At 47.9% G+C, this 21,582-nt stretch overlaps 1 protein-coding gene across 4 annotated transcripts; it reads left to right on the forward strand.

Moving 5' to 3' along the window:
- Positions 1–1,275: 1,275 nt before the first annotated feature.
- MLEC (malectin) lies at positions 1,276–17,009 on the forward strand. Of its 4 annotated transcripts, none has more exons than XM_042962157.1 (5): positions 1,276–1,721; positions 8,582–8,760; positions 9,340–9,516; positions 9,623–9,680; positions 11,085–17,009. In XM_042962157.1, exons 1-5 carry the CDS (start codon positions 1,718–1,720, stop codon positions 11,312–11,314), a joined length of 648 nt encoding a protein of 215 aa, XP_042818091.1. In that variant the 5' UTR covers positions 1,276–1,717; the 3' UTR covers positions 11,315–17,009. The 4 variants fall into 4 exon arrangements, with proteins under 4 accessions (XP_042818091.1, XP_007093630.3, XP_042818093.1 ...); XM_007093568.3 differs by lacking the exon at positions 1,276–1,721 and adding an exon at positions 1,787–2,189; XM_042962158.1 differs by lacking the exon at positions 1,276–1,721 and adding an exon at positions 2,889–2,984.
- The last annotated feature ends 4,573 nt before the right edge of the window (positions 17,010–21,582 follow it).

The following is a 21,582-nucleotide window of genomic DNA, read 5'->3' on the forward strand; positions in this document are numbered from 1 at the left end:
GAACCGAGAGAAGGCTTAAGGTTAGGTCTTTTGAGTCCTCCCCAAAGATTTAATCCATTTTTGTGATAGTTTCTCCCGGACTACACTACCTTAAAGGTAAAATAAACAAGAGCTCCTGTAGGTAGTTTAGTGTGTGGCTCTACAGGTCAGCTGCCTGGGAGGGAGGAAGCCTCCATCACCTCTTTGTCCCTGTGTTTCCCATTTGCACCATACTCCTGCTCTGACGGCTATTCAAGCGCTGACTTGTCAGTTTTCTCCAAAGATGAGTTTTCAGAGAAGTGGAGAATGGGATAAGAAACCCTAGTGCAGGACTTCAGAGGTGCCTTGAGACGTTTACATGTCTGTGGGAGCAAGCTAGTCCAGATCCTTGCAAATTATGGAGGGAAAAAGTGGGACCAGGAGGGCGGATACTCTAAAAGTTAACCCTGTGGGGTCTGACCTTGGGGGCTGGGCAAGGAATTATGGTGCATTTCCATATCCCCCATGGATCCTCTCGATTTTGGTATCTCACTGCATTCCTTTATCTCTGTTCTAGCTAAATAATTGAGCTGTGGGTAGTTCAAAGTCTGCAATTCTCATTCAGGACCCTGGGTGTTTTTGTTCACTGCTGCACAAAGTTCATTGCCTGGCACGTAGTAGGTAGGGTTGTTAGGTAAAATGCAAAAAGCCCAGTTAAAATTGGATTTTAAACAAAATGTGAATTATTTTTTCATAGTATGTCCCATTTGTTTACCTGAAATTCAAAGTTAATTGGGCTTCCTGTATTTTATCTGCTACATCTGCCAACCATACTAGTAGGGTCTCAAAAAATATTTGTGGAATTTGCCCTGGCCCTGCCCTAAACTTGCAGCGTGACCTTTTGGCCAACACTGAGTCCCTCTCTGGGCCTCAGTTTATCTGTCTGAAGAGTGGGGGTTTGGACAGTGACCACAGCGCAGAGATCGCCAATGTAGGAAAGCGCTGGGTGAAATGCCAAAGAGCAGAAAGGGAGCTCGAGTCACGCGTACACCTACAGGCTGGGTACCACGCGCGACTCCGCTCACCAGGGTTGGGGAAGTCCCGATCCCGCCCCTGAGTCACTGGGACGGACCCGGGCTGTCGCCAAGGATACCTGGGTAGCCAGGAGCCCCTCCCCCACAAGGCCACGCATTTCCGCTGCGTTGGAGCCTTCTGATTGGACGGCCGTCTGGACGCTACCACCAGCCCAGAGCTCGCTAAGGGGTGGGGGCGGGGTCTTGTCCCCGTGGGACTCTCGCCCTGAAGACCTGTGCTAGCAACCTGTCTAAGAGAGGATGGGTTTTTTGCCTCACACAGAGAAAAAGACTGAGGCTCGGGTCGAAAGTGTTTCCACTGCTTCTCCTACTAGAGCTTATGTTCATGCCTCTCCCTGAGAAAAGAGGGGGCGGGAAAGTGGGCAACGCACCCCTACCCGGAGCCTATTCGGTCCCAGGATCTGGAGCACCGGAAGTGTTGGCGACGTGTCAGTGCGCCCTACTCTAAACCTTCCCTCCCAGGCCACCTTTCCTATTCAGCTGCAGGATTCCGGGGCCGCCTGGGCGCTGCACCCCGCCACTTCCGCATTGAACCGCCGCTTCAACCGAACTCCCCACCTCTGCGCGCGCTCCCTCTCGAGCCTGTTGGTTGGGCTGGCTCCTGGGAGTAGCCACGCCCTTTCCTTCACCCGGAAGCCAATGGACGGGCGTCTCCCGGCTGGGCGATGGGTAATTAATGAGGGCCGGGCGCTGATTGGCTGTAGGGTCGTGGGGGGCTGGGCGGCGGGGTAGGTTGTTCCTGAGGTGGGAGGCGGCACCCGTGGCTGAGAAGGAGGCCTGAGAGCGACATGTCCCCGGCGACTGAAGCAGAGCGGCCCGTGGCGCTGTTTTTCTGAGCCCGGGGCGGCCTGGCGGCCGACTGAGGACGAGGGTCGGCGGAGGCTGCCCCCGCTGTGGTGGCCGCCATGCTGGAGGCCCGGGCGGTTGAGGGAGCCGGCGTGGCGCTCCTGCCACTGCTATTGCTGCTGCTGCTGCTGCCGCCGGCGCTCCGGGGGCCGGGGCTCGGCGTGGTCTGCTCGGCGGGGGCCGGGCTGCCCGAGAGCGTCATTTGGGCCGTCAACGCGGGCGGCGAGGCGCATGTGGACGTGCACGGGATCCACTTCCGCAAGGACCCTTTGGAAGGTCGGGTGGGCCGAGGTGAGAGCCCCTCAGCCGAGCCGTGGGATCCGGGGCCTGCCGTGCTGGGCGCAGTCGACCGAGGGCTGCGGGCTCTGAGCCCCTTCCTCGACCCTGGGGCCACGTCTCCGGAGCCAAGTCCGTCTCTGCGGTTTCCTCCGGGACCCGGTCAGAGCTCAGAGCCTGGCGCGGTCTCGAAGCTACGAAGAGAGATTGAGGCAGAGTTGGCGAGAAGTTATATTTGGACCTCACATCCTGCATTTTCTTAACCCCTCTCTTCCAGCCGATCTGGGAAACCAAAGACGAGGGCGGCTTGTTGCCACCTCGAGGCCTCACGGGTCGTAGGTTATCAGTGTCCCAGGCCTGGGTGGTTTTGCTGTGCTGTATTACGACCGTTCCTGCTAGATTCTTGCCATCCCAGAAATCGGCCGCTTTCCTTACCCCTTCTGCAGGAGCGGGGCTTGATTCTTAGCCGGAATAGAAAGGAATCTTCGAAGACGATGAGCCAGGAAAGTTTGATTGTAACCTCCTCCTGCTCCCCCCTTTAGAGTGAGGACTATGTGTGCTCAAAAGTAGAAGCTGAGGCCACCCCAGAGGGTGGTTATACTGAAGCCATCCTGCACGTGAGGCTGGTGGAGTGTCAACTGGGTCAGCCAGTGGAACCTTCGGAGTATTCTATCCGAGAGTGTGTAGAGCGTGTAGCGCCTACCCTAAGAAGTCTTGAGGGGTAGGATTCCAGTGTATGGGGAAAATGATTCTGACTTAACTGACCAGCAACAGTAGTTTTCACAGAGCTGCGCAGTTCTCAGAGTTAGTGTAAGAATGGCGGGGTGGGGGTGGGGGTGGGGGGGAGCTGGCTAAAAATGCAGATTCCAGACCTAATAGATTAAACCCACGTTTCTGCACCAGGGGCTTCTGATGTTGGGCATCCTCAGACCAGACTTTGGGAAAATCTGCTCTAGACGCTTTCTTCTGTTAAGTGGGATTGGACAACAGGTTTAAGAGGGAAGTTCCTTACTTCGTGTGTTGGAAGGAGATTTATGTTGTATGCTGGGTTCAGAGGCTGCCAAATTGGCAGTGTGCCATCTCCAGAAAGCTAAGAGACAGACTTTCTCTCATTCTTTCCACGATGCCCAGATTTGGCTCTTGCCTTTACGAAAGGGTTTAACTTTGTTCTTCCAAGTTAGTTGCAGGGTCCTGGAGTTTGTTGTATTCGAGGGTTTATTGCTTCCATACATGTGAGGATGTTGGGACACAGGGCTGTTTTCTGAAGTTCTGTGTTTGTCTTGGAATTTACTTAGCCCTGGCATGTAGGTCTCAGTGGCCTGGGTTCAGCTGAGTCAGGGCCCCGGTCTTTAGCAGCTGTAACAGCAGCCGAAGCCAGACTTCACATAAGCACGAGGTCACTGCTGTCTCCATCCTGGACCCTTCCTCTTTCTTCATGGGTGTGGGCAGGGAGGAAGGAGCTCTTGAGGAAACTAGAGACCGTTTGTGGACTTTGCCTCTTGAGATAGGAATGGTGAGGACGCGTGCAGATGGTTTCTTTCACTTGACAGATACCAGGCTTTACATATTACATGATCCTATTAGGTTTATTGTGCCGAGGAAAAAGCTAAGACCATGCAGGTTCAGTTCCCAGTTCAGAAATCCTGGTTTTAATTTGCTGGTGCAGGTGATTTGCAGGGGGAGGGTGTGGTGCTGATCAGCAGTCAGCCAGGCTCTCTGTCCTTGGGTTATTGGCTCATGTTGCAATTTCTTTGGAGGGGTTTATTGTAGCAGGTAAAATTACATGAGACCTACCAAAGCTCGTGCATACTGGAATCCTGTCTTGGACCCCAGCCTTTGGGGTGCTCTATAAACAGAGGTTCCCTGCTCCACTCTGTCAGAGTGTAACAGACAGGGGCCATGAATTGTCGCGGTAGGAAGGGGTGGATGGAGAGTGGAGGCTGGTTGTCAACGGTGGCTTGGACCAGCCTGTTGCATCATTGCACTTACTGGGTTCCTGACTGAGAGAAGCATTTTGGTGGCCTTAGATCTGGGTCTTCGATTCGATTCAGCTTCCATTCTCCGGAGGCATCTCTGTAGTTTCTGTGCTAAGGAGTCGGTGCCACCAAGGGAAGTGTAGCTGTTCACTCTGCCTTCCCTTCCCTGGCACTGTTTGGGTGGGATGTGCCAGGTATTTGGAGACCCTTGCTCCATGCAGCTATTACACTAATTGCAGTAGGAGCTGTATGTCTAATTTCTTTTGCCACATGCCGGCGATACTGTTTCCAGCATTGGTTCGTTTTATGTTGAATGGATTTAGGCATTTGTTGCCAAGTTAATCCAGATAAGGGTTTGGCCTGCTTTTGAACTTGGTGTTTCTCTATAGTGTCTTTGTAGTTCAGCATTTTTGTAACCGTGAGTGGCTTAGGGCACCTAGTGGCTTTTGCTTTCAAAGGCACTTCATAATGTTTACTGAATTTCATTTCTGCCTTGAGGGTAGCTAGTGCTCACAGGAGATCCTCATGGCCTGGGAAAGGCTTTTTCAACTTGTGGGCTTCACCAGATGGAAATATCACTATAGAGTGCTCAACTTGGGGCTTTGGCATGCTGCAAATTCCAGGTTCTTGCTCATTCTGGGTTCCTCCTGACTCAGGAGGAAAAGGCCTGGTTATTTGGCCTGAGGGCCCAGGACTTGGCCTGGTTTTAGGAGAGGCTATTTCCTCTTCATAGAAAGATATCTGCCAATCATTTGTATGACCTTGAAGAACAGGCTTTATCTCTCTGGGCCTTGTTTTCCTTTGTACTATAACTTCTCGTGCTCTAGAAATCAGTGACCTGAGTCTGAAAACTCTCTTGCCCAGAGTGGGTTTAAGTGTCTCTATCTTTCTCTGTTCTTGATAACCTTTCACATGAAGTTATAAGTAGGGCAGAACATGGTTCCAGAGGGGAAAAAAGGTGGCTAAGGGCCTGAACCTATTAGATTACTAATTCTGCAGGCCTAAGGAAGACCCTTTTCTGGGCAGCCTTCCTTTTGGCTGGGGAGGGATTTGGCTCTGGGGAGATTAGAGCATGAAAGATGCTGAGGGTCACTGCTGTGTCTGATTTGCTTAAGGCTGTGGGATTTGTTTAGAATTTTCTCTCCATACTTTCGCCTAAGAGGCCGGCTTCATCTGCAGGCCCTCTCAGTAGCAGAAGTTCACAGGTAGAGAACTTAGGTAGGCGGTATCCCCATTTTACAGGTGAAAAAACACCTAGAGATAATAATCTGTTCCAAATCATATAGTAGTTTGCAGAGCCAGGGTTCAAATCCAGGCCTGTCTTACTCTCAAACTGGAGCTGAATTTTTTAAGTCGCCTGGCTCCTCCATTGTCCTGAACTAAGTAAGAAACAGCAGACATAATGTAGGCCCTTTGGCCCTTCCTTTTTGATTAACCGAATCCTCAAGGTTCCCCGCCTCAGTGCATTCAGAATAATTCTTTATGGACTCGCCTTGCGTGAGAAGGAAGTGACTGAGAAGAATAAGCTAGCGGTCAGGTGGGAGGCCTAACCTCGGGGTGGCAAGGGTGGGGTGGCAAGGGTGGAGTGCCACAGCAGCTCTGCAGTGGTGGTCTCGTGTAGGACAGCTTCCAGCTCATTCTGGCTTTTTCACTGCTGTGGTTCCTCACCGCAGTTTTCCAATTTTTTATTACTTCCATTTCCACTTGGTCCATTCCCTAAACTCCTGGGAGTGGAGGCATCTTTTTTTTTTTTTTTTTTTGGTGCTTATTGTGTGCATATGCTTGCCTGGGTGGCATACCTTTATGTCTGTCTGTGTCTCTATGAGGCACTGTATTAAGATGTTTACAGATCTCCCTACATGCAACCTGTGGGATAGGTTGTTATCCCCATTTTATAGGTGAGAAGACAAATCGTTCCACACCACATGCTAGGCGGCGGAGCCAGGATTCAAATCCAGGCCTGTCGTACTCTCAAACTGGGGCTGAATTTTTCAAACAGCCTGGTTCCTCCATTGTCCCGAACTAAGAAGCAGCAGACATAATGTAGGCCCTTTGGCCGCCTTCCTTTCTGGTTAACTGTCTGAGCTATATTGTGCCAACTTCAGCAGTGTGCTGACTGTGTACACGTCACTGTATTTTAGAGAGATCTGTTTAGCTGTGAATACCTAAAGTCTAAAGGGGAAAGAAAGAAACCCTTTTTACTGCTGCATCACTTGGGACTTGGACAAATGCAACTTTGCATGTGGCAGATCTCCTGGGAAAGCCACTTGGGCTTTACAGGAAAAATATTTAAAGGTAATTCCAAGGTTGTTAAGTAGTTTTTATTCACATGGCTGAGTTTTGTTAGTTGTGAGACTGCGGCTCTTACAGATTACATTACTGTCAGTTTCTCACTTTTTCCGCTCACGAGAAAGAAAGAAAGAAAAAAGATTCCCCACACATGTACAAAATTTCCTGTGTATGTAAAAAGCAAATGTAGTTAATGTTCCAAATTTGTAAGGATCATGGTCCTCCTGGAAGAAGGGAATTCTTAGAGCTCAAGTGGAAGAGAAATAGCAGTCTTTTAATCTTCATGGTATAAGGGTTTGAGCCTGGGGAAGAGCTGAGGCATGTTGGCAGTCCATCCTTTGTAGTGCTACTTGGCCACCCTTTGATTTCTTGAGAAGAAATAAAAAGAAAAAAGCCTGAAGACAAAAGCACAATAAGTTTCCTGTTGCATTGTCTCATCAGGTCCATCTGATGTCACGGCTAACTGTTCACTTACAGGAACTGTTAACAGTTATGTTTATTTTTTTGAGGGCTTGACCTTAGCCGCTGGCTCTTTAGTTACTCTTTCACCTTCCTTAGAGATAAAAGATCCTGTTGGAGTTGTGGTGATTCAGATGATAAAGCTCCAGGGATGACTGCTCTTGGACATCTCCCAAAGGATCTAGGTGCCAAATGTCTTCAGAGTCATCATGTGAGATTGGAAGGTGGTCTTGAAATCTTAATCCCAGGCTGGAGGAGAGACTAGGCGGGTGTACTGAAATCATTGCTAAGTCTGCAGTTTGGAAAGTAGATTATGGAGCACTGGGAAACCTCACTGTGTTTACAGGATAAAGGAGTCAGAGAAGCTGCTCTCTGAAGGAGGAAGCATAGCTGTTCATCTCTGAGGCTGGAGTGCGGTCAGTGTCTAATATTTGAGGCAAGACCCCGGTTTAATTTGTTATGTGGTGGGGGGAGAAAAACATGTGTAATCTTGTCTCCTACTAAGGTTGGGGGAAGAAGGCTGGGGGCAGTAGAGGTTTTTGGCTTTTTGATACTGACTCAAGGTATGTAACTTTTTACCTTTTTTTTTTTTTTTTTTTTAATGTAAGCTTTACCCTCAGTGTGGGGCATAAACACTCATGACTCTGAGGTTAAGAGTCACATGCTGTATCAACTGAGCCAGCCAGGCACCTCTAACTTTTTACTTTTACCCTGCCTTATTCCTTATCAGTGTGTGAGATGGGAAAGGTGGCTCCCCCAGGACTTGGGCATCTTAGGCCAGAGGTGCCAATAGGACCTTGGCAGATTTTTTTTCCTGCGAGGATGGCTTAGCCCTATGGAAAGAATAGCATGGCTTCACTGCTCCTCAGGGACCTCCCTAGTTGCTGTTTGTTGGTTCAGCGAATCATCTTGAGTGCCTATTTATGTGCCAGGGACTTTGTTAGGTGCTGGGGCTACATTAGGAACTTTTTGGTTCTGAACTCTTTTGGATTAACTGGGGATACGTTCAGGAGAGAGTAGGTGAGGTTGAGTTTTGTGAGTTTGTGGGAAGTAAGGTGCTTGCATGTAAAAGAAATTAGAGAGTATCACGCCCTTCTTTTTGTGAGCATGTTTCTCTGGTATTTACCACCCTTGGAACTTTGTGAATGAAAATTATAAAAAGCAACTAAGCTGGTATCTTATTTGTAGTAAAGACAATGCAGAATGACTTGCCTAACATTTCCTGTTTGTTTTAGACCCTTGAGCTTTTCTGAATGAAAAAAACTCTTTGAACTTAATGGTCTTGCAGAGTTCCTGGCCATCCCCCCCTGTTTTATGAGGTTTCTCTGAAGCTCCCCTCGCAGGGAGCCAGGAGCTGTAGCTTTTGCCTGTTTTCTTCCTGTCACTCTCTGCGGTTGAGGAAAGTCATTTTAACAAGCTTCTAAGAAGTTCTTCTCTGAGGGTTAGGGAGCTGTTGGGGTGATTAGTGTTTGGTTTCTTTCACTTTTTCTTCCTTAGAGCCATTAGGCTCTCTGATGCTTGCCTTTGTGTCTGGTCTCTTTAAAGCCAGATGCAGAGGGGGTGGCCCCTTCCCCTGGGAGGGTTACTAGCATTGCCCCAGAAATGGCTCTGGCAGTTGTGGGGTCTCTGCAATTTTTGTGTGTCTTGCCTGTGATGTGGTGTCTCTTTGTCTTTTGTCCCCAGCCTCCGACTATGGTATGAAACTGCCAATCCTGCGTTCCAACCCCGAGGACCAGATCCTGTATCAAACAGAGCGGTACAATGAGGAGACTTTTGGCTACGAAGTGCCCATCAAGGAGGAGGGGGACTACGTGCTGGTGTTGAAATTTGCTGAGGTCTACTTTGCACAGTCCCAGCAGAAGGTGAGGCCTGGTCAGTGGGACATTGCCACTCTTGGATAGTCCCCTGCTATGGGCCAGAGAATGTAAGAGCCTCCCCAGAAGGGAGGAACAGGTGAGCTTTGAGGAGAAGCTGGATTCCTTCTGCCCCTGGAGAAGCGATGTCCCGTTGCTCACGGGCTGCACTTGCCTTGGGGGTTGGTGACAGAAGGCAATGCCAGACTCTTAGTTCTTGGCAACTAACTGATCCTGGTCGTCTTCCTTACTTGTCAGCACCTTCTTGTTTTTAGCCTTATTCTTTTCCTGTCTCTTCTTATGAATTTCCTTCTTTCCATGTTGAGCATTTTTTTTTTTTCCATGTTGAGCTTTTTGTTTATATTCTTTGTTTCCTAAGGCCAGTATGAGACCTTGACCATGAAGGAACATGGCTTTGATTTGGCTCATGTAAAGAACTCTGTACCCTTGACTATATCCAGCTCTTTCATTTTAAAAATTATTTCTGAACTTGAAGCCCAAGCAGGTACATGATGTCCAGCTGCTAAAGGAGTATGAAGCTGATGGTTTTGACATTGTCTCTCTTTCTTTTTATTTTAATCGTGGAAGGTATTTGATGTGCGACTGAATGGCCATGTCGTGGTGAAGGACTTGGACATCTTTGATCGTGTTGGGCACAGCACAGCTCATGATGAAATCATCCCTATGAGCATCAGAAAGGGAAAGCTGAGTGTCCAAGGGGAGGTGTCCACCTTCACAGGGAAACTCTACATCGAGTTTGTAAAGGTAATGCTCTCCCTCTGCCTTCCCAGCTGAGGAGATGTTTAAAAGAGTGGGGGTGGGGGAATGTTTACTGCTGCGTGGTGCTGACCCCGGTTCTCCCATTTCCCAGGGGTACTATGACAATCCCAAAGTTTGTGCACTCTACATCATGGCTGGGACAGTGGATGGTAAGTGGTGTTTTTAACTTGCTTTTTTGCCTTGGTCTGAAGGATATGATTGAGGAAAGCCTTGGGGGAATAATTTAGCCATTCACTTTTGTATAAACACTTAAAGCCAAATTGTGGGGAATCCAAAGTCAGATGGATGGGGACGGGGTGCAGCATGGTGCTGACCATAGCTTTGGAGTAAGGTCTGTGTTCAGATTTTGCTGCTGCCACTTAATCAGCTGTTTGGTTTTGGACAAATTCCTTTAAGTTCACTGTAAATGGGGCTTAATAATGGTACCTACTGGTGTGCCTTGACCCTTCTAGTCTTGGAATCGCCTAAAACCTGTCCTTATTCTCTTTCTTTGACATCAATTTCCTGGGGGCAGAAAGGGAAAAGGCAAGAGGGAGGAGTCTTTCAGCATTTCGGTGTGCTCTCGGGCATTGCTCAACCGCACTGGACAAAAGTCCACTTCCGAATGTCTCCTTGTCCTTGGGATCCAGCCTTAGGGTATATCACTTTCTCAGCATTGAGATGATCCTGGCTGCCAGCTTCCCAGGCTGATTTTTGCACAGAAAGCTGGTGTCTTAGTGACTTTTCTCTTCCATTCGGCCTCTGTACCCTTTCCCGAAACTCATCCTTAATGCAACAAGGAGCTCATCCTGTTGTCTTGATGTGTCCCAAGATGCTGGTGTTATGACATCTAGGCAGATATCTTGCCACAAAAACAGATTTGTAGCTTGAGTCCCTAAGGAGCAGGCAGAACAGAGGGGTGGTGTGTGCTGACAACCCAGGGCCCTGTAGCTCAGCTTTTCCTCAGTTGCTGTGTGAATCAGAAGGGCATATGGGATTGTGGAGGCTGCAGAAGGGATTTGAAAAGCTTAAGTTTTGGGTGTCGAGTCATTGCCACTGTTCAGTCCAGTCCTCACGGTTCTGAAGAAGTAGAAAAGGAAGGTGATAGGAAGCCTCCCTGGGGTAGGGCTTTTACTACATTTTAGTTAAATCTAAAAAAGACTGGTGTTTGCAGCCATCTGCTATTCTCTAGGCCAGGAGTTGTTTCTGCTACATCTGTTTTTTTGCTGTAGACCTTGCATAGGTCATAGCATCTCTTTATTGTGGCTCATTTATGGCTCTTAAGGGTCTCACTTAAACGGTGTGGGTCTTGGGGCACCTGGGTGGCTCAGTCGGTTGAGCATCCGACTTTGGCTCAGGTTGTGATCTCATGGTTTGTGGGTTCGTGCCTTGCGTCAAGCTCTGTGCTGACAGCTCGGAGCCTGGAACCTGCCTTGGATTCTGTGTCTCCCTCTCTGCCCCTCCCCTGCTCGCACTCTGTCTCTCTCCCTCTCAAAAATAAATAAACATTAAAAAAAAATTTTTTTTTAAATGGTGTGGGTCTTACTTAAAAGATGTCTACTTTCTTGTGTCAGATGTACCAAAGCTGCAGCCTCATCCAGGACTGGAGAAGAAAGAAGAGGAAGAAGAAGAAGAAGAATACGATGAAGGGTCTAATCTCAAAAGACAGACCAATAAGAATCGGGTGCAGTCAGGTCCCCGCACGCCCAACCCCTATGCCTCGGACAACAGCAGCCTCATGTTTCCCATCCTGGTGGCCTTTGGAGTCTTCATTCCAACCCTCTTCTGCCTCTGCCGGTTGTGAGAACAAATACCATCCTGAACAGGGTGAAGGGGTGTGGGAAAGAAACCGAACATGTTGGTTTTGGTTTCTGTATTTTTCACAGTGATTAACAGACAAACAAACAAAACCACACACAAAAATTAAAGGAGAAAAAAAGAGGCAGAGTGGGTAGAGAGCAGCCCTTATCCACCACTGGTCCCAGCCCTGCTTCAGTCCTCGTGCTCTCTTTGTGGCTGGCCCCAGCCGTCTCTTTCCTCTCCAGGGTACTTAAGGTGAAGCAGATCCTCCATGTTCAAGGAGCCCCATCTGCACACCTAGTGGAAAGGACTCTGAACCCAGAGCAGACGTGGTTCCTTTTTTTAGGTTAGAAATTAACAGCAGGGAAATGTCATCTTATTACCTGAGAAGACCAGCGCTGGGAGTTGGGTATGTTCTGAAGTTATGTCCAGATAAGTTTTCAGATGTCCTGGGATTGAAAGTGTGTGTGCTTTGTGTATGTGTGAAGGTGTATAATTTGTACGATAAAGACGAAAACAGAAGGGGGATTAAAAAAAAAAAAAAAAAAAAAGAAAAGAAAATTAGATACTTCCTTACTTGGAAGCCTTTCTGGTTTCAGCCCAGTGATGGTTCCACCTTAAGTGTTTGCGCTTTGTCATTGCTTGTCTCCCTGACATATGCCAGTTAGAGGACTGTCTGGTATCCAAGACGATTAGTTTATGTCAGGTCCTCAAGTTGCCTCTGACTTGTTACCACAACAAATCATTTTGATTTCAGTGCCTGTTGGGGACTTTGATTTCTTCTCATTTTTTCCCCCTTTAATCTGGCCCATTTGAAATCTCTTCTCTCTCTCTCTCAATCATCCCGCTAAGTTATTGCCAAGAAGGGAAGGCGACCTGGGGATTTGGGGTTCCCTCTGCTTGAATGTCTTATCCTCTACCACCTCACCTTGTTGGTACCTCCCTCCCTGGATCTCTGAGCCAGCAGCCAGGAGGACCTGACCCAGCAGTTCTTTTACTGGCCCCTCTGTAGGGTCTTGCTGCCAGGGGACAGGGATGCTTTCCAGCCTGCAGCAACAGAACACTTGACCTTAAAAGTCTTTTCTGGTCTTTGGATTAGAAAAGGCTTATGTTAGCATAACTTAAGAGCCACCTCAGAGACTTGAGCCCTACTAAGTGACTGACCACTGTTTAGAGTGTCTATCTAGTATTTGATGTTCATTTATTCCCATGTCCTTCTGTGTCACAAGTCAACCAGTTTTGGTTTATGCCTAGAGCTGCCCCAAGAAATTAGACTCATTGTCTGTATCTGGCCCACTGGCGCCTCTTCCCGATTCTAGCAGTCTGCCCCTTTCCTTTCATTTCCCTGTCTGAGCTGCAGTTGGGTTCTTGGTGTGACGGAGCTGAAAGATTTCTAGTCAGCCACAGTCCTGGCAGCTCTGAAGCCAGCCTTAGCATCAAGTGGCTGTCTTCAATCCCCTGGAAAAACTTGTACAGGAAATGAAGGTTCCCTGTTGCCTTTTCTTTCTGGTCACTGTTATTCTTTTCCCAGTTAGAGCAACAATGAGGGAGGACCCAACCAAGCTACACAGAGTTTTGTGGGTGGAAAGCAGCAGGGTTAGCTTCCACTTGGGCTAGAGCAGCATAGAATCTCAGACCAGGCTCATCTTTTTAGAATGTGTTTAATTTTGTCTTTTTTTTTTTTTTTTTTTTTTTTTTTTTTTTGATGTGTTTGAAGAGCTCCACGCATTTGAATTGCTTATGTGACAAAGTAAGTAGCTCTTGGGCTCATGGCCTGGGTTTTGGCTCTTAATGAGTTACTCTGGGCCAACATTTAGTCCTTTGAGAGTGGGAGCCCTTTATTTTAGCTGTGACTTAGGCCTCAGTAGTAGGGGATTGAGTCAGGCATCTGGATGACTGTGGCCTGAGGCCGCAATAAGGGGAACACTTCCTGGAGTGCTTCACAAAGCTCCCTGCTTTGAAGGATGGCATCCTGTAGCCTTGGTCCGGGGCACCCCTTGCCCAGGGCAATGGACGTCCTGACTAATTGGGCTTCTGACGGTGGCTTTGGTTCCCCTTCCATCAGATCTCCTCAAAGCTGTAGGCCACTGTCAATGGAGTAGACAAGAGGAGGAAGGAGGACTCGCTGCCTCCATTTTGCCTTGTTTGTTAGTTTGCCTGGGTCTTTGAGGAAGGAGGGGTCCCGCCTACTCACCTCAACCCATCCCTTCAGTGACTCAGAGTCTCAGAAGGAAACCCTGGCTCCTGGGGCCATTTCCTAACGGTACTGTAAGCCAAGCAGCTTTGCTTCCAAGCCCACCCCTGTTTCCAAGCTCACTCCTTTCCCCTGAGCCCAGGGATAGGGATGGGCATTTTCCTCTGCTTGTGTCCGAAAGGAAGGAACATCTTTCTATGGCTCACAAAAACTAAAGGAGAAGTGAGGAAACAGGAAGAAGTATGGTGGGGGGCTGGGGTAGAGTCCCCTGGAGCCAAGTCCACGCAGCTAACAGCTGCCCAGGGCTGGTCACAGCTGGCCCATGATGCTGAACTTGAAAGCTTTTTTTTTTGTTCGGGGAGGGGGGGGCTCCTTCAAGATGATATAGGTACATGAAGTTTAGGTTAAAGGGGTGGGGTGGGGCACTCTTTATTTTTATTTTTGTATAGTGTACGTCACAAATTACTCTGTTCGTTGTTTGCTTTTTGCACTGTTTGTTCTCCTGCCTGTATTTTGAGCTAGTGCTAGGACCAGGCAGCTACGCTGTAGGGAGTCTATCTGGGGTTGGGGAGGTGATGAGGGATGCCACTTAGCTCTGGGGAAGGGGAGGCCTGGACTCTTCTACTGGATCCATGCACTGTCCTAGGTTTTTAGATCTCCCTGAGCCCAGCTGGCCAAAGCCAAGAGCAGACGGCCAAGATGAAACTCCTTTTGCCAGGAATGTGGCTTCGGTTCAGTTTCTGGGTGGACCACGTTAAGATGTTCTGCTGGGGATAGACTGAGAGTCTTCAGTGTAGCTCTGATTTGGGTCAGGGGCCAGCTGGCCTTTTTGGGTTTCACTCATGCTGACTGAAACATCCTGCCAGGAAATAATCTGTGGGACTCATGTCCCCTAAACCAGATCCATATTTCTGTAACATCTCCACTATGGAGGAGAAGCTGCTCAGTGGATATCTTGAATTCTGGTGACTTGAAAAATGGTTATCTTCGAGTGTCAGTGGTGTTAGACTCCCGGGTGGTGGGGGTGGGGGCGGCACAGGACCTGTAGGGTCACTACCGGCTGGTTTGAGAATGTAACCTTTTCTCTTTTTTCCACTGTTTGCCTAAGAGATACTGGCCTGAAATTGGGAGAGCACATTAGAGGTCAATTAGGCTTTGAAGAGATGGGGTGAAGTTCAAGTTAAGTTTACCTGCCCCTTTCTGTGTCTGGAAACTAATCTGGTTTTGGAATTGTGTTTTGACTTCTTTATCTTTTTAGAGAAGCTTCTGTTTTAAGGAATTTCTCTTCCTTCTTATCCTGCTTCTACTTTCTCCTGGGAAGACCTGGCCATGGCTTCTAGAATCTCAGTTGAACTTCAGAAAACAGCAGCAGTATTTTCCCTTTCCTAGCACATATACTCCTTTCTCTAGAAATTGGCTCTCCTTGGGAAGACCAGGGAAAGAGTCCACGGGTTCTCTACCCTCCCTGGAGATTGGGGCAGGACCCACCCCGGTCAGCACAGTGCCTTTTCCTCTCCTGCTCTGAGCCAGGGTGGGCATTCCCTTTAGATTCAGGTCTGGGCAGGGGTCTTACAGTCCCTGCTGTGGGGCTGCTTCCCCATCCCTTTCTCCCCCTCCCCTTTGCTGGCCGGCTCTAACCTAATTCAAGTGTCTTCTTGCCTCGAGGAGCCTTAATGGCATCAAGTGGCAACATGTAATATTGTCCTCTATGCCTCTCCAAAGGACCTAGGAGAGCAGGTGAACTTTCCAAAGTGAGAGAGTAACAGATGCTCCTGTTCAAAACAAGGGAGGAGGAGGAGATGCTTGGGCCTCCTTCTGCTGTGGCCCTGGGGGAAAGGAGCCTGGGGTAAGGCTCAGTGATAGTGCGGAAGCAGAACCAGAAACACCCGGGATCTGTTCAGAAATCTTAGAAGTCTGCTTCTCTTCTATGGAAAGATATAATTAGGGATCAAAGAGCTCTAAAAATATTGCAAAGAAGCCTTAATGTTCAAGCTTCAGAGAGATCAGAGTAATTTCTCCCGTTCTGTCCGAGCTAGGACTCTTTCTGTATTTAGACCTCTTCTGGGGCAAGAGGGCTAGATTTCCTCATTTTATTACGAGACCAGATTGGCATCAGTGGGTCAGCTGCCCAGCTAGGGCGGATTTCTTCTTTGTACGTGGGTGGCTTGCTGCCGATCTAGTTTGTCCTTCCCCAGCTGCCTTTTGGGTGGCCTGCCTTTTGGGTGGCCTGCCTTCGGCTGCCAAATCATTTTGATAAGAGCAGATAATTTGGGGACTGGCTGGACTGGCAGAAAAAGAGCAGGATGGATCTCTTGGGACAGTCCCCTCCCACCCCCCACCCCCTCCAGGATCATAAAGACAAGGAGCCAGGATTGTGCCGGCAGCCAGGGAAACAGTAGTCCTGTTAGAGTTGGCAGGGAGGGCCCTGGCACCTCTCACATGCAGGCAGTCTTGTGAGGTGGGGGCACACAGCACCAGGAGAAGCAGAACTTCGTTCTCACCTCTATTTTGAGCTTCAGTGCTTTATTTCAGTGTGAGGGAAAACAACAACAAACTGAAGTGTGCTTTCCGTCCTTTGAAAGGACAACTGTCAGGAAAGGAGAGCCGAGTTGCCAGGTGGGAGGGGAGAATTGGCAGGGAGAGTCTTTACGGCAAAACCAGGAATGAGGCGTTCTTGACTCCTCTTCCCTGGCGTGTTACGATCCAGGGAATGAAAAGAAATTTGACCCTGGATTAGTTCCCTCTTTGGATCCTCCTTCCACCATGTTCTCACACACTAGGACCAGCTGCCCATTCTGAGCTCAGAGCAGCCTCTTCAACAATTATTGGCCTAACCTGGCTTGTCAGGAAACCAACCTTGCCTCCTTCCCCCCCCCCCCCCCCCCCCCCCCCCCCCCCCACTGGGCCTGGCTGCTCTGTTCTATACCAAGTACTGGAGAAGAGTGGCAAGTTCTTAGTAGGCCTGGTAGCTCCTAGATTCCCATCCTCTCCCTGCCGCGGCGAAACAAACTGTAGCCACAACATGCATTTACAGCAGCACAGTGAGATGTGATTGAGGGGCTTTGAACCTGGCTGGCCCGGGAAAGCAGTGGGGGGTGGATAGAGCTGTCTTTCCTTCTGGGCTGTCTCCATCTGTCCCTACCCCTTACATGCCCCATCCTACTCCCACCAAAAAGTAAAAAAATCAGGATGTTTTTCACTGTCCATTGCTTTGTGTTTTAATAAACAATTTGCAGTGACACTGTTGAGATTGAGTTTGAACTTGATTGTGAAGAGGTGAAGTGATTGGGTGGGAAAAGGGAGACATGGGGGCTCACTTAGCTGCAAAGGGCTCTCCTGGGACAAGACCGGCGGCTTTTGTCCATTTTAGCCTCGTGTCTCTTGCTTCTGTTTTCGCCGGGATGTTTGGTTAAGAGAATGAAGTTCTGTAAAACTGCCTGGCCATTTCAGCCAGCAGTGCATTCAAGGAAAAATAAACAGTTGTTTTGTTTTGTTTCCACTTTCACTGGAATGCCAGGCCATGACTCGACTCTCCCTCCCAATGCACATCTTTCCCTCAGCTTCCATGACAGCCTGTGGACAGACCGAGCCCTGGGACGATTTTCTCTGCTTTCTCCTTTTCAGGTGTGTTGTCAGTGTTGAGTATACATTGGGAAGGATGTATATGCAGAAAGAGCAGGAAGGACTTTTTCCCCCTGTAATGAATCTACCTTGTTCACAGCTGAGGAGCATGAAACTCAAAAAACTTAATTTACCCCAGGCTAGTCAGTAAACAGTGAAGCCAGGTTTCAAATTCAGTCTATCTGCCTGCAAAGCCCCTGTTCTCTCTAAGCTATAAGGATAATTGTAGATATCCCTTAATGGAGCCCTTGAAATGGATGAGGCACAATGCCAAGCACTTTTACAGAAGTTATTTCTGTTTAATCTTCAACAAAACAGTTGGTATTAGCCTTACATAGGTGAAGTGACTTGCCCAAGGCCACAGAGCCAGCGTAGACGGAGCTAGGACTTTACACCAGGACTCTGGCTCATCATTACTCTCTATTACTCTGATTACCTTTCCTTTCCCCACCATGCTATGTGACTGGCTCCAGACTCCAGAACCTACCTGCTGTATTTCTCCAGCAAGAATGGAGGCTGCTGGTACCAGGAGAGTTTGGCCTACTTCCCTCAGTTATCCCTTAAAGGGCAGAATTCATTGCTCAGCTCCAAGAATGAGGCCAGTGTTGATGGCGTCTGTTCTCAGGGCCCAAATAAACCAGGAGGCCCACAGAGCCTCTTTCTTAGCTCGAGCCCACCCATAACTGGAGTTCTTTACTAATTCAGACCTAGCTGTTACTATTTCAAGTAGCTTTCCGCGAGCTGCCAAATGGGGGAAGAGACCTGAAGAAGCCTTGCTCTAGGGAGTTGGAGGGAGGAAAACTGACAGAAGATCTTGGGCCAAGTGCTGGGGGTTGGGTGAAACCGCTCCTTGGGTCCAGATCTTAATCTCGTGAAGGAAATCAGGCTCCCGGTTGGCTGGAGCCGGTGTGTCGGACCTTTCTCCATACTTAGTACCCCACCCCCCCTCCGTCCCGTATAGAGGAAGAGAGAGGAGTTTTCTCCACATTTACTGGAAAGCTCGTTGCTATTAGCAGTGGTGAGGGGTCAAGGAAGAGAGGACGTGGAGCAGGGAGGTTCTGCAGTGGGATTGCCTCTGTTCTCTGACAGCCTGAGGTGGTAGGCACCTCACTGCAGGACTCTGGCCCTAGAGTCTTAGTTTTGTTTGTTGCCACCCACTTATATGTTAGTAAAAAATAACCCCACTTGCTCTTTTGGCTTGGCCTTGTGCTAAGACTTGCTGTCCTGGGTCTCCTTGCCGCTGCCACTGGAATCCATGTGTGGCTTCCTCAAGCCTGGTCCCTAGCTCATTTCCCCTCAGCTCTCTTCAGTCACCATGCTCTCCCATCCAGCTCCACCTCTTCTCCCCATCTGGTGTGCCTGCCCTCTGCTGAGGGGTCCTGGAGAAAGGCCGCTCAAATGTATTGGCATCGTGACCACTCATGATTCACGCTCCCTGGTACCAGCATCGTGCTTTCGTTGCTGGTTTTGATCTCTTCACTATATCCAGGGAAGATGTGTGACTAGCTTGACTTATAAAGGAGGAAACAAAGGCTCAGAGGGGATAGATGACCTGCCCGAAGTCACATAGCTGGTAAGTGACAGAGTGAGGAGTGGGACTAACCACACGCTCATGCTCTTAATGCCATGATGTGCTGTTCTTTAAAAAACAAGACAAAACAAAAAACAATTAAATGAAGGTAACTGATGATGCTGGGTGATGGTTAAATGGAGGTTTATTATATCATTCCTTTTCTGAAAAAGAAAGTAACTCTTTAAGATGTAGTGATATAGGAAATACATGAGCATTTTTTTAATTTAAAGTTATATGGATGCAAAATCTGAAAACTTCTCATTCTCATACCTACTCATCTAATCCCTAGAGGAGAATATAGGTGATGGTCTGGTGAATATCTTTCCTTTTATACATATTTTATATGTACATATATTTATATGTATACGCATATATACATATACACATATTGATATAGATTTTTTTTTTAATGTTTATTTTTGAGACAGAGAGAGACAGAGTATGAGCGGGGAGGGGCAGAGAGAGAGGGAGACACAGGATCCGAAGCAGGCTCCAGGCTCAAACCGTCTGTGCACAGAGCCCGATGTGGGGCTCGAACTCACAAGCGGTGAGATTCTGACTTGAGTGGAAGTCAGACGCTTAACTGATTGAGCCACCCAGGTGCCCCTACACAGATTTATTCTGCACATGTGCACATGTTTCTTCAGAATCCATTAGGGAATTATTGGGTCAAACATTATATGCATTTAAAAATTTGGAAGTACTGCCCTCCACAAGGCTCCATGAGTTTTCACTCACCAAGCTTGTGCTGTATGACTTGGGAATATGCGAGAAATCCCTTTTGGAAACAGGTGGGATATAAATATAAATTCTTGCTTTGTAAAAACAGCCCTCAGCCAGTGAGATGGTGACTTGGCTACTAGGGAAGTTACCAGTTCTCAGCCCCAGCCCACAAGGCATGCCTGCAGTCCCAGCTTTGACCCGCCAATTCGATGCATGCCACCTTTAGGAGGGAGTTGGAAGGAGGACTGAAGTTCCCAGTCTTTGCAGAAAAAGCCCTCTGATGTCTTGCTTACCTTGGTTGCACCAGCACCAGGCCCCACCTGCCTGGCCTGGTTTGAGTCAGACTGCCTGGCTACCCTGGGACTGCCCTGGAAAATAGCCACTGTCACACCTCTTACAGCAAGGAAAACAACCAGGAGAGGGACTTGCAGAGCTCAGAGCTGGGGTGAAAGAGTCTGGCCTGTCCATGCTGGCCTTCCCGCATCTAGCCCAGGGAAACCTTGGGTTAAAATTTGCTAATCCGGTAGCTCTGTGTTGTCCTCTTTCCTCCAAACATGGTGTTAGTTTATGTACTTTTCAAAAAACACTTTTTAAAAGAGCCTTTTGATACGCCTTAGAAAGATTGGTGAAGAGAAGTAGCAGCAGATTGGAGTTTATAGCCCTTATTCTTCCTACTCCTTCCATGTGTGTGTGTGTGTGTGTGTGTGTGTGTGTGTGTGTGTGTGTGTGTGAACAAAGGTTCATAGGTAGTGACCCGAGAGAGTATAGGCCCCAGCTCCAGCTCCCTATACAGGAGTTTTTATTTAATTTTCTTTTGAACAGGAAAAAGTGATCACATGTGAAGTTGCTTTTAAATTTTAAGAGAAGATAAGGCTACTTTGGTTTAACGTTTTCCTTCCGGACAAAGATCCTAAGATGTATATTTTTTAAATATATAAGCAACCCATGATCGTATGCTGGTGACAAAATAGTGCATAAGTAGCTCTCATGTCAAAAGTGACTATATTCTCTTTTTAGTTCGTTCCTCCTAATACTGTCTCCTCCCCCGAGGGAACTACGCTTAACACTTTAGTGTATCTCAAGATCTCTTCCTTTGCAGATGCAGATCCATATATTCATGTCCTTTTTATTTTATTTATTTTTACTTTCTTTTTTTTAAGTTTATTATTTTGGGAGAGAGAGCATGAGCATGCAAGCGCCAGGGGGTGAAGGACAGAGAGAAGCCCAAGCAGGCTCTGTGATATCAGCACAGAGCCTATGAAGGGGCTGGAACCCATGAACTGTGAGATCATGACCTGAGCCAAAATCAAGAGTCCATGCTTAACCAATTGAGCCAGCCAGGTGTGCCCCCCCCCCCTTTTGTTTTTCATGTCCTTTTTATTTTAAACAAATAGGATTCTGTGCCTTGTCCCCCCTGTCTCCTCCTACCCCCAATATGTCTAAGCTCTCTCTATACTGGTACATATAGATGGATCTCATTCTTTTTTTTTTTTTTTTTAAGTTTTTTTTTTTTTTTTTTTTTTTATGTTTATTTTTGAGAGCACACATGCGCGAGCACACTTGAGCAAGTCTATGTGCTGACAACAGAGAGCCTGACGTGGGGCTGGAATTCACAAACTGTGAGATCATGACCTGAGCTGAAATCAAGAGTCAGATGCTTAACAGACCAGCCACCCAGGGGCCTGGGATCTCATTCTTTTTAACAGCTGCATAACTTGAATGGATGCAACTGTAATTTATTGTAATTTTTCAATGTTGCAAATGGTTCTGTGGTAAACATCTTTGCACTAAACAACTCTGTGCATAAAAGGGGTAATACATTTGTTACCATCCCTAGAAAGAGAAAAGTGGGGGATCCAGGTAACTATTCCTGAGAACTCTGAGAACAAAGGTTCAGTGAGCAAGTGAGTGGGAAATGGCTGCATTCTGAGCCTCCCTCCTGGTGATTCACAATTAAGTAGCATATTAAAAGTTCTGGAAATTCTTCAGTAACCACTCACTGCTGAGTGGTTTTAAAAGAGTTGTTTGCAAAGGGAAGGACTTTAATTCTTTGTACACATCTATTAAAATTTTCCTGAACGGTTTGGTAAATGCCACCGTGGTAATCTCTCAAAAGACAGGACAGTTTTTAGATAGGAACTTGGCCACATACTGTTCCACC

This window comes from Panthera tigris, chromosome D3 (genome assembly GCF_018350195.1).
Source record: "Panthera tigris isolate Pti1 chromosome D3, P.tigris_Pti1_mat1.1, whole genome shotgun sequence".
Lineage (NCBI taxonomy): Eukaryota > Metazoa > Chordata > Mammalia > Carnivora > Felidae > Panthera > Panthera tigris.

Bases quoted from the DNA above. Each gene is read 5' to 3' on its own strand.
- MLEC (XM_007093568.3), top strand. From the start codon at position 1,958: ATGCTGGAGGCCCGGGCGGTTGAGGGAGCCGGCGTGGCGCTCCTGCCA. The intron at 9,517-9,622 runs GTAATGCTCTCC...CCCATTTCCCAG, and splicing joins TCTACATCGAGTTTGTAAAG to GGGTACTATGACAATCCCAA. The intron at 9,681-11,084 runs GTAAGTGGTGTT...TTCTTGTGTCAG, and splicing joins CATGGCTGGGACAGTGGATG to ATGTACCAAAGCTGCAGCCT.